The sequence below is a fragment of the Orbicella faveolata genome, unplaced genomic scaffold (assembly GCF_042242905.1).
Source record: "Orbicella faveolata isolate gen_17 unplaced genomic scaffold, um_ofav_v1 contig_4, whole genome shotgun sequence".
Taxonomy (NCBI): Eukaryota; Metazoa; Cnidaria; class Anthozoa; order Scleractinia; family Merulinidae; genus Orbicella; species Orbicella faveolata.
Window position 1 is genome coordinate 2,406,082 of NW_028301569.1, and position 17,435 is coordinate 2,423,516.

The 17,435-nt window shown below is 40.3% G+C and overlaps 1 protein-coding gene across 1 annotated transcript in view; it reads left to right on the top strand.

Annotated features, from left to right (window-relative positions):
* LOC110064011 (proprotein convertase subtilisin/kexin type 4-like) overlaps positions 1 to 17,435 on the top strand; it is a 93,846-nt gene that overhangs the window by 47,350 nt on the left and 29,061 nt on the right. The window contains exons 10-13 of the mRNA XM_089275883.1: positions 7,156 to 7,256; positions 8,393 to 8,502; positions 11,692 to 11,809; positions 15,500 to 15,819. Of these exons, the coding sequence (XP_089132009.1) occupies positions 7,156 to 7,256; positions 8,393 to 8,502; positions 11,692 to 11,809; positions 15,500 to 15,819 (649 nt within the window). The remainder of the gene's footprint in view (positions 1 to 7,155; positions 7,257 to 8,392; positions 8,503 to 11,691; positions 11,810 to 15,499; positions 15,820 to 17,435) is intronic.

Genomic DNA, 17,435 nt, shown 5'->3' on the forward strand with positions numbered 1-17,435 from the left:
ATGACAATTTCTCAGATTCAATAAAAGCTATGAATCTCAAACTTTTTGCTAGTACACCATAGACTTTCACGGTTTTCATAAATGCAGACATGTATATATGACTGGATTTATGAAAACCGTGTTAAGGCTTTGCGCCAAAGGAGCGAGCATGCTTTTGGAAAATTGGTCAGATACTGTACATAAATATGGACATGTCATACTGAGAGCGTTATCTGCCTCGCGTACTCTTAAAAGAAGCCATAACATGCTTGTACAAGCCATTAAAGTTGCTGCAAATGAGTCCAATGAGCCAAACAAAACTCAATTAGAATTAAAGGTTAAATTTATCATTTGACTTGCGGGGCTAATTTAGACATGTTTAACCTCTGCGATTTCATCTAAATGACCTCACGAAGTCTTCACTGTGGGTTAAATTAGCCAATCATTGCGACAAGAGCGTGGAAAGCACTCACATCGGTCATTTATTTCTATATTTCAGCGAAAAAGGGGCCTTTACATGACATTCAATTTAAATATCTGGATTCGCAAAAACATAGTCACAGAATTTGACTTGTCACTGATAATCGTGATATAATTCTGTCCTAAGGCAGCAATCACCTGTCATTATCGTGTCCTAATTACTGCCTATTATCCAACGGAATAAATCGAAAGTACCCATAGTGTAGATTAAATGGTGTGATAAAAGACTCTTGATGAAGCTCTGTTTTTAAGCCATTTCAACTATTGTGCCTTGGACAATCGGCGACAAAATTGTTGACACATTCACCCTTTTAACCCCCTATTTCGTCACGGTGATTCCTTTTTGCCTTCCTAGCTTGTCCTTTCAACCCCCCTCACCCCCAAACAATGTTGTGTGACAATTGCTGTGATCGTGAGCTACAAACAAACAACATTGAATGGGGGAGTGGGGTCTTTTCCACAGTTTACTGCACGACAAAAAGAGTCGCGTTATTTGGTACACTAAAAGTACTGTTGAAAGACAATGTGTCAACTAATTATGTCGCTGATTGTAGCTTTCCACAAGGCTTATCATAGCTCAAATAAAAGCAAATAACTCTGCTGTATGCCTTTAGAGGCCAGGAGGACTAAATTCACCGTCTTTTCGTTGAATCATGAATTGTACAGTCTAAATCAACATGAATGCACAAATATCAAAACCGCGGCGGAGAGCTAATCTATAGCTTTCTAAAGGCCTGCATCGTCCTAAATGGACTGAACAAGAGCTTCCTACATCGAGAATCGATTGAACTTCAAACAAACTAGGCCATAGTTAGCAGTAAGCGAACACTCAACATGTTGTCGCTACGTCAATTATTGACCGGTAGCCACGCAAATAAATTTCTTCCATGCTAGCGAATCACAGGCAGTTTTGATAGTTAGCTAGGCCGAGAACACCTAAAATTGATAAAACAAGGAAATTCTACTCATGATCTGCACTTGACCTCATGTTGTTCACTCTGCTCGTGGCCATGTTTTGCTCGCAAATAGCAATGTCCCAGATGTACTTGAATTTCATCGAGCGCGAAATGGCATATCTCGACTTCAACAGATTTTTTTCCTAAGTCTTTCGCAACATCAAAGTTTAGAGCAAATAACGCCAACAGCAGCTAGAAATGTCTAGTCCATTGCACGTCTAAGCCGTAAATTGATGTGGCTAAAGCTCTTTGCTGTCTAAAGCAAGCACAACAGTAGCGCCACAGTGCAAACGGCCTACTATTACGGGGCTAAATGACGTCCCGTTACATCTCAGGGCCCTTTTTTGTACGATAATGGATGACCCTTGCTAGCAAATCGTTAGACTTGTACCATCATTGGACATCGGGCAGACTTCCTTTAGACAGCAGTTATAGAACGCTGATCGCTTGGCTCCTTCTCAGAGTCACAGCGTGAACTGAAATTCATTTGAGTGTAGCCTGGGCAAAACTTACTACCAATTGAAAAGGGCAGGGGATGGGGGGATATGATAAATAATGATAAAAGTAGATAAATAAATGAAACATGCCGTGTGAAGTTCCCTACATCTTACGCTAGGTAAGATTTACAAGGTGCTGCCATACAGAAAGCAAATAAAAAAAATAATTAAAAATAATAAAAAATAAATAAAAACCGCTTGATTTCTTTAACACTGTTTTCCTAAATCCAGACGTATATATATTTGTCCAAATGGATCTAAAGTGTTTGCTAACTGTAGGGTTATTGACATCCTATTCATAGGGTACTCCCATTAATAAGCTATATAGGTATATGTTGCTGTGAAGGGTATGGTTTTTAGGCAGTTTAGTTTGGGATAGAATATAGAAATCAGACAGTTTTGTTCTGGAATAGGGTGCAATTTACCGGGAAAGTGGCTGCTGTATAAAGAATTTAGTTTAGAACAGGGTTCTTTACCCAGGGTTACATAATAGAAATTGAAACTTGGAAGTGACTTTGTAAGATATTCGTGTAGTTAGCGTATGTTGGACTACGATAGTGATAAAGTTTCGTGAGTTATAGACTTGTTTATCACAATTAAATACTGAAGCGGAAATTCCATGCCACGCTCAGCAAGTATAAGGGAACAGTTGCCATATTAGTAAGCATTCCCTTTGCGATCAGCAAGCGATCAACGTTATAAGAATTAAGTGCAAATCTGTAATTTTTTTTGTCATGACGAGTTTCGATTCTAAAAAGTGGTGCAGCGATAATGGACTGAAGCAGAGCACGTTTGAGGCGTTACTGAATAATGACCTGGACAGCCAGGATGCCTTAAAGTTAGTTCATGCAGATGATGTAGCAATGCTGGACCCTCTGGCAGAGGAAACTGTTCATGCAGGCTTTAAAACTGCTGAATGGTACAGACCCAGACCACAAACCTGAGGAGAAACATTCTAGCGAGAGCACCCCCGTTACTACCAAGTCACTAGCCAACGATGGTGGCTTGGAAGAGTTGCTGAAAAAGATTGGAGGAATCTCCATGGATGACCTGCTTGTAACGCTGGGAGCCACAGGGCAGCCATTTTCCGTGCCCCTCAAGAGGGTTAACAGCAACCCGCAAGTGTTCTTTGGAACTCTACACCAACTGCAGTCCAAGAAAGAAGGTGGGACAAAACCTTTGCTTATTCCTGACTTTATAAGTACTGCGACTTATGATGGAACCATTAAGGATGAGCAAGAAATTGGTAGGTCTGTTGATGCATGAATTGTCCTACGTGCTCCCAGAAGCAAGCCAAAATTAGACAATATTTCACTGTCCATGTGGGTTGCCGCAAACACGAGAATAATGCCCAAGCTGTCAAACACAGGAAAGCTTTCAGGCCTGTCCCAGATTGCCGATTATCTTTCGTACACTGTAAAAGTAGCAGAACTGCACGAGTCTCACACTCTTCCCTCTGTTGTCATATACCACAACGAATATCGTAAACTTCAGCACCAGTAGGGATTTCGCTGGGGCAGCGATTCGCAGCACCTTCATACGCGGTTTCTTGTTAAACATCGTGCATTGACTCAGTTTAACCAAACTCTGGCTAAGCGTTGTGCTGACTCACGCTCCAATTCCGGCCGCCAACCACAATTTTTTCAAGCCAATCTGCTGCCAATTTAACTCTTTGTCGGGCTGTAATTGGCCTCAATGAAGCTTTCAACATGTCTGCCTCATGGGAAATTGTTCTCGGCCCCACCCTCAACACGAGCATTTACCCACGATGTCCAATCAACGTGCGTGACCCGGACCCATCCCATGTTTACACCCATCTCTGTTAAACAATAACATTGGTGCCTGGACAGAAAATTTGGCTAATGATATTGACCGTGACTATTTGCGGAAAGGACTAATGTAAGGCTTTTGTACAGTATCGTGTAGAAGTGACGCAGAAGTGACGAATTGCAAATCAGCAACTGGACATGATGTTTGCAACAAAGTTGAGAAGGCGATACGCGAAGAAATACAGCATGGAATCTACATAGTAACAACTGAAAATCCTACTATAGTAAGCGCATTGGGAGCAATACTGAAACCACATAGTTGCAAAATCCGTCTTATCCATGATTGCAGCCGACCGCAACACAGTAATGTTAATTCATACACTGACAGACAACAGCGCTATTTATACTTCACAGTTGACAAAGTGGTATCACTTATCAAGAGTAACGCATATCTGGCAAACATTGACCTTAAATGTGCTTATCGACATGTGCCCGTTCATCTGTCCAACTACCCTGCGACAGGACTAGCGAGGCAATTTCGTGGTGACAACACTCTCGGGTATCTCTGTGACTGTAAGCTTCCATTTGGGGCCGCAAAAAGCCTGGAAATATTTCATAGCTTAATACAAGCAGTCACGCGATTGATGGAACGGCGGGGATTTATGGTTTTGGCCTATCTTGATGACTTCCTGGTTATCGCCTACTCTGAGGTTGAGTGTCAACAAGCATATGAAGAACTGATTAAACACTTAGGCAAAACTTGGATTTCAAATTAACTGGGACAACACTGTCGGGCCTTGTCAGCGATTAACTTTTCTAGGCATTGAAATTGATACTGTGCGCATGCAACTCACGTTGCTCAAATGCAAACTCTGTGAACTTCGATTGTTACTTAGCGAAACAACTGCAAAGCGATCTATCACAAAATGGGACTTGCTGTCTCTCGTTGGCAAGCTCAATTTGCCACACGCGTTGTGTTTGACGGAAGCATATTCTTATGGTGTATGATTGACACTGTTAACCACATGCAGCGCCCAAATCATCATGTCTGGATAAACACTCAACTGAGAGTAGATCTGGAATGGTGGACAGAATTTCTAGGCGTTTTTAATGGCAAAACCTTTATCGTAGACTCTGAGCTAGTTCCCACTGAAGGATTATCTACTGACGCCTGTCCGATTGGTGGAGGAGCATTCTTTCAAGGTGATTGGTTCTATGTTAACTGGGCCACTAATTATCGTAGTCTGGCAAACGTGCAAGTCAATTTGCAGGAAATGTTCACAGTTCTTATGGCCCTTGAGCGCTGGAAGGATCAACTACGCGATAAGTGGATCATTCTGCGAACTGATAACACAACAACGCTAAGCGTGATAAATAAGGGCACTTTTAGTAACCAGCTTGCGATGCAATGGTTGCGCAAACTTTTCTGGCTCTCAGCAACATACAACTTTCGCGTCACTTCGCAATATATTCCCAGAGCAGCTAACACTTTGACCGATGCTATTTCTCGTATCCATGATCCTGCGCATTGTGAACTCCTTTTAGTATCACCCGACTAGTGGACTAATGCAAATCCTCCATTTTAATTGGCTGCGCAACCAGAGGACTATTAGTAATAGTCCTCGAGTAGCGAAATTTGTCCAATCGAGCGTGATGCTTTCTTTCATTTTATTCCCAAATAAAAATTTCTTTAACTTGCATTTGCTAACTTTATTATTAACTTTTCTGTCCAACTAGTTGGGTGGTACTAAAACAATTAGACCCTTCGCCCTCAAGGGCCATGGGTCAATAGCCCATTTGGCTTCGCCTCATGGGCTATTGACCCGTAGCCCTTGTGGGCTACGGGTCTAATTGTTAAGTAGGGAAACTCATTTCCTGCCCATTAAACAAACGGCGTTCTGTCACGCCACATCTGTCACGTAACGTCTTTGACGCATTACCTTTACAGGTGCGGTCCATGCTCGGGAACAGCAACTTGATGCCGAGCTGAGGAAATACCGCGGACAGGCTTTCGCGCAGTCCACAGCAGCTATTTACAAATCACAACTACGTGCCTATTTTCGTTTTTGCTTTACTTTGGTAACAGACCGGTGTCATGCTCTTCTCATAATTTACTATGCTATGTGGTCTTCCTAGCTCAGACTCTCGCCGCATCTAGCATCGCATGTTATTTGAAAGATGTGTGCATCTTGCACCTACAGTGTGGATTTCCCAACCCCCTGCAAGACCGCCGTTTACATTTCAGAAAGAACTCCTCATGCGAGGCATCAAGCGTCTGCATAGCAACGTTGATCAGCAAAAGCTCCCTATTACACTAGACATTTTACATAAACTCCACGGACAGCTTGACCTCACTAAGTCGTTAGATGCGACATTTTTGGCTAGGTGCGTCATTGCCTTCTTCTCTTTCTTTCGGAAGGTTAATCTTCTCATTGCGTCCGCGAGCTCATTTGACCCCCTAAAACACTTGCGCATGTGTGACATTTGTGTTTATAACTAGGGCCTGCTGCTCGTAGTGTGCTGGTCAAAATCAATCCAGTATCGCAATCGCACCCTGTTGGTGCCTGTTTCCAAGGATAGAGCACTCCAAACTCTGCCTGCATAAAGCAATAATCATAAACGCCTTTAAATTGTTAGGCGTACATGAGCCCCAAAATGGCCCTGCCTTTGTGTATACATTCAGGGACTAAGTTAAACCATTACTTTATACTACATTTACTACTAAACTAAAAAAGTTGCTTGAGCAATGTGGATTTGACAGCTCCCAGTACTCTGGACACTCTTTTCGTTGCGGAGGAGCCACCTTTGTGCTGAACTGTGGAGTCTACGGCACTATATTGAGCTTCAAGGGGATTGGCTTTCTAATGCCTATGCATGATACCTTGATACTTCCCTGCAGTACAAGATGATAGTGGTCAACATGATGAGCAAGTCTATTACTCAGTAAATTTCCCACCACCTCTTTGGGGGTTTTTGGGGAGCATCGCATATGGTCTTAGGCAGTAAAGACCCAGTTACCCCCAACTGAGTTGGTGTGTATTTATGTATGTAAAATAGCTAGTCTGGGATACGGGTAGGGGTTTTTGGTGCCTAGTCTAGAATATTAAGGCTGAAAAAAAAGCTTATTATGGTCTAGTATAGGGTAAGGGTTTCAGTGTCCCAGCACCACACCCCCACCCAAAGATTTACAGACTACCCCCCCAAGGCATCGTGTATTCTCGATTCAGTCATCAACACAGTCAGTGCTTGAACTGAAATTACTTTAATTTTGTAGTCCAACATGATAATCACTGCTATCACCATACCTCATGGAACTTAACGTAATAGTCATTGCAAAATTTGACAGCCATTTGTGTACACTGCTACCAATAATTGTGGAATCAGAAATGAGACCTTAGTCAAATTCACCGTCCAAGTACTAGTAAAAATGATTAATTAAATGCCAATGGTAACTAAATATATCTCCATCTCCAGATAACAGCCACTGCTAATGGTGAATGTACGGATCATTTTAGTGCTAGCTCTGCAGCAGCTGCTATGGCATCTGGACTTATTGCATTGGCTGTGGAAGCAAAGTAAGGTTTTCAGCTTTTGGTTTGTCTTGTGGTAAACTTAAGAGGGCTATACAAAAGTGATTGAAAAAATAGGGACATTGGGTCGAGCCATCAAATAAATCTTTCCTCTTTTGAAGCATACATGTAAAGCGGTAATGAACTGCATGTTGGTAACTTCATGGTATTGAGTTAATAAGTCACACATATGCATGATAAATAAGGTAGGTTCATTATTCTAAAACCATCATTTGATGAACAGAATTATTTTCTGAACTAAATCACCTATTACAAGACCTCGCTTAGGAGAATTTGATAATCTGAAGCAGTTTCAATTGTGCGCTCTCCATCATAAGAAAAGCATCTGTCATGAAAGGAATGAAAATACTCTGTGATTCTCACAATCTATGTAACAAATACAAGGCCGCTGAGACTATTTCTTTATTTCAGAGGCCCTCGGCAGTCTGGCAAAGAATTAAAATATTATACTTGCACCTTAAAGCTATCATTCAGCCTTATCCCTTCACATCCAATCAGAAGTTTCAGCTCAAAAGAAAGGTCACTCAAGCTTTTTGGAAATTTAGCTCTGGTCTCTTTTAAGATGAATCGTATATTGCAGCTTTATGGGAGAATATTTCCAACTTCAAGACGAAATACAGCTGCAGTATTCGATACTGGCCAAAAATGATATCTTATTAAGATAAAAATTAGGAGTATCACGGAGAAATATTCAAAAGGAAAAGCAAAAATAATCAAAGAAAAGAAATAGCTCTGCAGAAGCTCAAAAGCCAGCTCTCAACTTTAAGGCGATATTTGCCGTTTCCACCAGATGGAGGGAACAGAAAGTGAAAGTTTCCCGATTGTAAGAACCACACTCGCTGTAGGACAATACAGCACTTAACCATAATTATGTAAAGCTAAAAATATCTTAGGGTAAGAAAGCCTTCAGTCCTCTTAGTTCTCCTCAATCTATTTATAATGCACTGGGAGTCGGATTGCAGGTTATATGGGATAGTTGTTTGAAATTGGTTTTTCCCTGGTATTGGACAGGTCAGGTCATTCTTGAGCCATTTATTACATTTTAAAGAATCCTGACTAAATTTGTGACAGCTGACAAGTGTATGAAATAAATTATATATCCTTATCCTTTTTTCATTCAGCAAAAACCTGACGTGGCGGGACATGCAACATATTATCATACGGAGTTCCAGAGCTGATAAGAGAATCATTAAAGCGAAGGACTGGAACAGTAATGGAGCAAATCTGACAGGTAAATGGACAATGTGATATTTAGAACAGAGTATAATAGTGGAGCTCCGGCGGCCTGAAGGACCGCCAAGCGGAGCCCCATACTCATATGGCAAAGGAAAGAAAACCCATGAATGAATTTTCTCATGGTTATCATGGCTAGCGGTATTGCTCGTGGGCGCGTATTGTTTCAGGCTCAGGTGACCCAATCACTGCGATCTGGGTATCAGTGGAAAGATCTTTTCCTCTTAAGTTGGCATCATAAGTGATGCCAATTTTGGTCAAAGGTAATGACGTCAGAAGTGGAAAAAGGCCAACGCTCATCACGGCCGGTTATGGCCGGCACAGTCGTCAACGGGTTAAGCAGCAAAAGCAGATAAATAAACTTAAAGTAGAAAATCACACAATTTTCTTTCCTGGCACTAATTTCTTTAAGCATCTGCTCGCTAGGATTTTCAGCCAGACTGTGGCATTCAGCTTGTTACAATTTGTTTCCTTGCCATGTAGTCTACGACTATTTTCGCGATATTCTTCGCATATTTAAGTAGAATCACCACTATTCCCTGGATAGTAAAATTACAAGCGGATGTTATGTAACGAAACTTAACCGAGTATCAAACATTACAAGGTATCTCACCGTGGTTCCCTGTCTCTCGAGCTATTAACATCTGCATCCAGGTCCATGATGTTTTCCACTATTTTCTATCATTCTGATGTCTGTTAAATATAGATTTTTATCGATACCATAGTTAGGGTAGGCTGATCTTCAAAGTAATCTGTCAACGCATCGTTAACTCTGTGTTGTGTGTTCTAGCATCACTTGCTTAAAACACACAAAATTGGAAACTACCGCTCTTTTCATCAGTATCTTGAAAATAGAAAAAGTTACGTACAGGAACGCACATTTTAAGTTCGTTTGCAGCCACATGTCAACAGATTTAGCTGAGATTTGGCTGAAATGTTCCCATGCTCTACTATAGCATGTCTTTGATTATTTAATTTTGATCCGGTTGAAAAGGTATGACTTTGTTTGGCAAGGATACCCTAAGTGTTCATATATCAATCTTTAGAATGGTATAAGAGGAAAAGGAAGTGGTCTTTGAGAAATCGGTGACACGCTTTTGATGGGCATTGTGTAACAAATCAATTCGAATGTTAATCACATTACCACGATAATCGAGGCGTGTAAAGAAACTTGATAAAGGTGAGTTTCTCAAGGAATGTATACTTTAATTTTCTAAAGCCTTCACATGAAAACGTAGTAACTGGTCTAAACTGAGAGGTGTCTTAATAGATATATCACAATTGCACTTTTAAACAACTGTCCTTTTAATAGCATCCAGAGTGCAGATATGCTTTAATAAAAATGAAACTTAAAATCAGGGCATAAAATATTATCAATAGAGAGAAGATTACATAATTGGTTGGAGTGGTCGTATGAACAGGGTAAAATTATAAAGGATTATACAGGTTGGAATTGCAGAATGTGGCGATTGGACGCATTAATGGGGTAGGTGCATTAACAGGGTTGTCCTATAAGAAAACGTATGGGCATTTTGCTGGGACAAAAAGTGGCCGTAATAATGAGGTGACCATATTAACAAGGCACATGTACTGTAAGGTAGGGTTCCACTATACTTAAGGTGGCTCAAAATAGTTTCCAGCACTTAGATTTTAATGGGTCGTTATAACCACTCTTTATGACTTGATGCCACAATCATGGTATCAAAAAACTGCCCAATCATTGGTAAACAAGTTGTTATCATTTCCGTGACACAATAGGTTACCATAGCAACAGTATGACCTGCTAGAAACACCCTTTAGGAGCCTATAATTAAAAAACGGCACGGTGAATTTTTTTTATATTATCAACTTTTGATAAGCATGATAAGACGCAACTTTTGGCAAAGTTTGAAAAAATTCTGTACATAGGGTTCAGAGCCACCTTAAAATTTTGAAAAGTTAAGGTTGGTTAGTAACCAGTTAATGCTTCTTTTATATTTTAATAACTACTTAATAACCGAGAGTGAGGTCGTTACGGGAAAATCTCAAACTGAGGCCTTGCAGTATTGACCGAGTGATAGCGAGGTCAATACGGTAGGCCGAGGTTTGAGATTTTCCCGTAATGACCGAACGGTCGAGGTTATTAAGTTGTTTATTATATGGCTCATGAATTAAAGAAAAGAAAAACAAAATTATTTGAGCGGAAGTCAGCAATTTACATCCGGCGATGCGCGCGTTTACCGATTCATTCATCGTCTCAAATCCAGGGCAAAACTACACAGTCAGTGAACTTTACGTATTCCGTTAAAAACACACATTTCTTTATGGGAAAAATGATTGTCACAGCCTCAAAAAGGTATTTTAGTATCGTGGTGCCACAACTTGATGGGGGAGTTTTTCCCACTTTTGTGGCAAAACGTCAATGCACATAGAAAAGACAGACAGTGCTTCAAAATAGTCCAAACCAACGGTGTTTCGGTGAAAGAAAATACTAATGCTTCAGAATGTACTGCTCAGAATAACTCGATCTTCGCCATTTGCTTTCGACAACATATCTTCGCCTTCTTCATTCTGGGATTTATGGATGAACTTTTCAAGCTTTGTGAACGTCCAGAACTTCCTGCAGTTATCAGAAATACTACTACCGACAGAAACCGCCCGATTTGTTTACATCTGATGATCCTGGAAGCTGATTTACCCTTGCTTGTGTTAAAGCGATGGAATCTTTTTGATGAGAACTGTGGCCGAGTTCAATATTTCAGTAATTGTTGTGACTAAGATGATAACTCAAAGTTTCTTCGTGGTGTTCTGCTCAAGATGCATGACAGATCTGCCGATGATGTTTTTCACTTAGCGATTTTAGCTTTACCCAAGACTCGGTAAACTTTGATTGTTTTTCACTAGTGCTCACCAAGGTTACCGGCTGGTAAGTCAAAAACGACTTCCATAAAATTTTGTTAAGGAAAAATCTCTAAACTTTTAGCTAATCGGATTAATTTTACTTTCTCTTACTGTTTTTAATCGGCTTGCATCGTTTGACCGCGTAATGACCGCTCAGATCTCGCTCTTAGCCAATCAGAGCGCGCGTTATATTGGCCACAAGCCAAAGCCATATAATAAGATATTTTAATAACCTAATCAAGAGGAATTCAAATCCTGTGTAATATATCTTCTACGTTTTGATTGATTATGTCATTTCCATTTACAGCTAGTAATTATGTTGGATTTGGCTTGATGGATGCTTATGGACTAGTTTCCTTGGCAGTGAACTGGACAACAGTAGCACCACAACTTACTTGCACGATACCTTATCTTCATATTGACAGGTATGTTTTGTATATTATTCTATTAGGTGTGTTAATCTGAAAATCTGTTTTAGCATTTGAACTCTTTTTCCCTGACCTAAAGCTAACTATTGGTTAAGGACAGCAAATGTGGGGTTTAAGGTCAGAGAGCAGTATCACTAACGAGTACAGATTATTAGCAAGCACAAATAACTTTGTTATTTGCGTTTTCTATACAATAGTTTTGAAAATCGATACTTTGAAATCTCTCCAGTGCTACGACATACATAAACGTTTTCTCATCAGTGTCGATCATCAATCAAATATAAACAGGTACAGGTAACAATCAGCAAAATTAATTTGAATTGATCTATCAGTTGTATTAATCAGTCAGTAGAAATCAGGATTCCTCATAGTTGTCTACGTATTTCCAGAAGTTTGTAAAGTTCTAGTGCATCATAAAGTCCAGGGATCCATATTGGTTTTTTCTCCAAGTCATCAGCCAGGCAAGTATGCCAGATGACATACTTGCCCTGGCAAAATTTTACTTGCCCGTTCACATACCATGCGGTGCACTTTGGGATGGATACAATATGGTGGAACAACGTTTTAGTTTCATATATAATCAGAGTCCCAATCAAAGGAATTACTCCTCTTGTTGAGAATAAGAAAAGGAAAAAAAAACCTTTTATCAAATAAATTTTGATCTTTAAGACTGAAGATATCAGTGGCAAATGGTTTTTCGGTTCCGTTATTTCTGAATCACAGTAACGACACGGTAACGGAAACAATCGTTACCGTGAAATCCTAGGGGTTGCAACTGAACAGCATGTAAATGGAAAGTTTACGTGTTTGTTATTTTCATGTTCCCAATCAGCCAGTACCTCATGTCCATAGTTGCGGCTGTCGGCGGTCACAGAAAAACCAGGTACAAGTGAAAACCAAGGCCTCTTCAACTGTCACGAAGGCTGAAAGGAACGCTTTCGCTCTTCCTGCTCATATTTAGCTTGTTTATCCGAAATGTTAACATTACTAAACGCCATATCCTGATAGAAACGACCAAAATCGCCGATGCAGATGCAGTACAGAGCATCAGCGGTTGATAAAATGAAAACTGAGCCTGCAGTGATTTCATTCACACGTCATCCAAGATGGCGGACCAAAGTGACGATTTTATCGCGAAAGAAAGCTTCAAATCTCTCTCTGTTTTCTACAAGCTCCAAATGGATAACAAGTGGTCAGAATACAGGAAACTCATAAGAAAATCTAAGAACTTTTTTTTTCGGGTAGAGTCAAACTAAACTCGTCCAGCGGACGAGTTTACAATGACAATTGGCAATTTTTGGTCATCCCTACGATTTTTTAGTCGTCACGGACGACCGGATGACTGCGAATATGGATCCCTGAAATTCCCAATCTTTTTAAATATCTTCTTTTTTTTTCTTGACTGTACATCGTTACCAAACAAACCTGTTGGATTAGCCTAAGCATTACTGTTTAGGAGTCTTTGTAAATACCTCTTCTACTTGTACCGTACACTAGAGTTTTCCAACCCCTAGCCTGCGAGCAGGCTCACCGTTGAGTCACGCGCGCGAGCGGCGAAGAGCAGAGCGATCTGGCGAGAAGGAGTCTAGTGAAGAGGCTACAAGAAAGTGAGCCTGCCTTGATCTCTGTTTTTTTTCATTTCTGCCTCGCCTGAGCGAAGTGAAATACCATTGGCCGAAAAGCAAGGAAGGCGAGAAAACTGTCTTTCTATTATGTTTGACGAGGAGCGATTAGATCCCCATGGAGTCGGTAATTTACCATACGTTCTCACACTAAAAAATAAGTCGTTCACATTTGGTGTCAGAGGAAGAGTTGCGTGCACGTATTACTGATGTCTTAACAAAGTTCCAGTCTATTTCTGGTTAAATTTCAAACTAAAGAGGGAGCAGGACATAGCAGTTGAAAGTATGTCAATGAATCAATACGTACTTGTCGTGTTGCCGACTGCAAGCGGGCAACGAAGCAACACGAAGGCGTTTGTCCGTTTACCAGCATCATCAAAGACCAGACTGCCAAAGCAAGATCACTTGGACTCAAGTGTGTGTCCTTGCTAGACATTAACTTTGACGGTTTTTCTTCGGCAAAACTTTATCAGCAACGGATATCGCGCCTGCATGCTGTTATGAAAAAGATTTACAATTTTCCAATCTGAGCTGCCAAAGTTCATACTTCCGATAAAAATTAATTGGCTTATTTTTTCTGCGGTTTCCGGGGTGTAAATAAAACATTTGCAGAGATCAGAGCAGGCTCACTTTCTCGTCTCACAGCTTCGCTGCTCGATTTTGCGCTCGCGGCTATGCTGCGCACTTGTGCTCCAACGCTTCGCCACTCGATTTCACGCTCGCGTCTAGGCCACACGCTTGTGCTCCAACGTAAGCCTGCTCGCAGGCTATCCAACCCCAGGAAATCCAATACCTGACAGTTTAACGACGCCATTTTTCCATCATGTATCCCATTAGTAGAAGGATTTTTGCTTTCAGGTAGTCTATGAGTGTCTATGTTTTCTGTAGTTGATTACACAATTGGAAACTATTAAACTGGCGTTAAAATCACCAAATGAATAAGATCCATGATTGTTTCTCTACGTTATTTAGCCTTCCCCTTCTACACTGCAACAACAGAGCAAGCCATTTAGACCAAGAGAGAAGTTTATGATATGCAAGTATAGACCCAAGGAAATGATCACAGTCTAGAATAAACCTCTCTGACACCCACTGCCACAGTGTGGAGCATCTATGCCATTAAAACTACAGAGAAAGACTAAATTAGTGCACCCTGGTGTCTATGGGTTGGTCGGCAATGATAAAGAAGAGATTAATTATTTTTTGTGTGCATAAGCGTTGAGAAGGGGAAGTCTCCCCGCCTACAGCATAACCACACAAAAAGCCCTTTTCGCCAAGATACATGTAGACGTTTTTTGAAAGTATAGATCCAAAGAATCAATCCCCGTCCCAATAACCCCTCTACCACCAAATGGACTAAAAGCGCAAAATGTGTGTTCAAAACCAGTGTAAACACCAACAAACCAAATTAGAGGTAAACCACGCCTAGTAATTACGGATTCTAAACTAACATAATGGAGTTGGCAAGCAAGTCTGAGCTAAGATTCATCGCAGAGAGTCAGTGCTGACCAGGAACACAATGACATGTGCGCAATTTTCTGAACTAGAACCTTTGCGAAACGAATTTCTAGCTTTCTGTTAATTTCTGGAAATTTCGGTTATGACATTGTAAACGTACAATACCAATACAATGCACTTGCTAATTTGCTATTAATCATAACAATTAAATTCAAGAGACTGACTTTGTAAAACTGTGGAGGTTTAGTCTCTGGTGACTGTTTTGAAAGAAACTTAACGGCCATTACTCTCCATATTTTAATTATGACATTTAAAAATGAGTATTAAAATCTTTTTCAAATGAAACTTACTTTTGTTGGAAATTGTAATTGTTATGATTAATTGGTAACAGAACATCGTGTCGTCCAATTCGGTGTGTAATCACACTCGTGTGGACTACCACTTCTCGGTTAAGTGGTCATTGTTGAGAGGTTATGTTGGCAGTCACTGTGGAGAGATGGCCGTAAGTGGAGGTTCGACTGTATTTATAGCCAAGGAAATGCTAAACACAAGATGTGGAACATATTATAATAATCATATTTAACAAATTACTGATTATTTATTCCAGGGTTATTCCTTCAGCTGATGCTCTCCAGGTAACCACCTCTCTGAAAGACGTTACTAATTCATGTCCAGAGATAAACTTCTTGGAACATGTGCAGGTTCGACTAAACCTTAATTACACAATTAGAGGAGACCTGGAGGTTAATCTTACCTCACCTCAGGGAACAACATCTCGTCTCATTCAACGTCGTCGAAAGGACAATTCTCCAAAAGCAACGTATTTGACTGACTGGAAAGTTCTAACTTTGCATCATTGGGGTGAAAACCCTTCTGGTATTTGGGAACTCTCTCTAAAGAATTCCCGACTTGACCACAAGAATACAGGTTATAATTTCCATTGCTACTTTAGGTTTATGTTGTGTCATGTCATGTTGATGTTGCTTACAAATGAAGGGATTGTTTGAGATCAGACAAGCAAGCCTGCTTTTTTCAAACATTGGCGTTGCCCCATGAGCACCTTGACTAGCTTAGGGACATAGTTTTTAGAAGGCAATGGTTATGAAGCCTGGCAAACATCAAAGGAGCAAACAAAGATGCCAAGACTTACGTTGGAAGGTCCATGACTGTGCACAATCTTTTGTTTTTCACTAATACACTATGCATGAATTACGTAACCAACACGTTTCTATTGGATAGTTCCTCAGTACGGAGTAAACAACTAATAATTATAATAATCAATAATAATTTATTAATTTATATTGCGCTTTTTAACATACAATGATCAAAAGCGCATTACAATATTAAAATATACTAAATATGTACATAAACTAAATTTAATAATGAAGTAATTTAAGTGCTAAAGGCTAACAGCTAACTTTAAAAGATGTTTTAAGACAAGATTAAAAGTTAAAATAGAATCAACATTGCGTAGGCTGGCTGGGAGCGCGTTCCACAGTGTAGGCACAGCTAGACTAAAATATCTATCACCAAAAGATTTTTTCATTTTGCCTGCTGGGAATTTTACTTAGACGCTTGAATACAAGCTTCGGTATACGCGGAAAGGCTCTAAAGTGGTTTTCGTCATACTTGTTAGGACGTAGCCAATGTATTTTATTCGATGGGGTTAAATCTGATAGCTTTGATTTGCGCTTCGGTGTTCCACAAGGAAGCTGTCTAGGTCTGTCTATTGTGTTTTGTGCATGGTCAAGGCCAAAAAAGTGAACAAAAACTTAAAACAAAGAAATTTGTCGCGTTTCATAACCATTTCTCTCTATTAACTATGATAGGGATGAGCACATTAAACTAGAGTTTTCTTACCATTATGGTTGATAGGGCAAAACAATGCACAAAATACTGGGCAAGACACTTGAAAAGGAACTTGTAATGTGCGAAGTTTCAAAATTCTTGGGCCATTCATTATTTAGTGAAATTACATGATCAAAACATGCAATGATCAACTGAAAACTGCCATCAAACTTGGCCGAAACAGCAAACATTACAGCTGTAATAACAAATAATTTCAATAAGAAGGTTTTGCATAACATGTCCAGGGGCCTGTTTCTCGAAAGCTCCCGTAAATACCGGGCCCAATAACTCACCGGGCTGGTTAACGGGAAACTTTACCGGGCCCGAAATAGCGTTTCTCGAAGCACCCGTAAATTTTCCCGGTACTTACCGGGCCCGATAAAATAGCGGGTTGTTACCAATCTCTAGCGCGCGCTTCACGCTCGTTCGCGAGAGAAGGAGAAACACTTGGGACTATACGTACACATTCGATTCTGATCGACTCTGTTGTCGTTGCGACTGTGATGCTTTTTGAAGAACACTGCGAAGTTTAACTTCGAAGTTGTCATTGTGTCAAAGGAGAGCAACTGAGAGAGATCGTTATTTTGCACGATCATATTACTTGAAAGTTATGATCAATTGCCTTTTGTAGCTCGATTCGAAGGCTTCGATCGACAATCTCGCTCTTTTCTAGGAGTGGTCTTTTTCCGTGATTC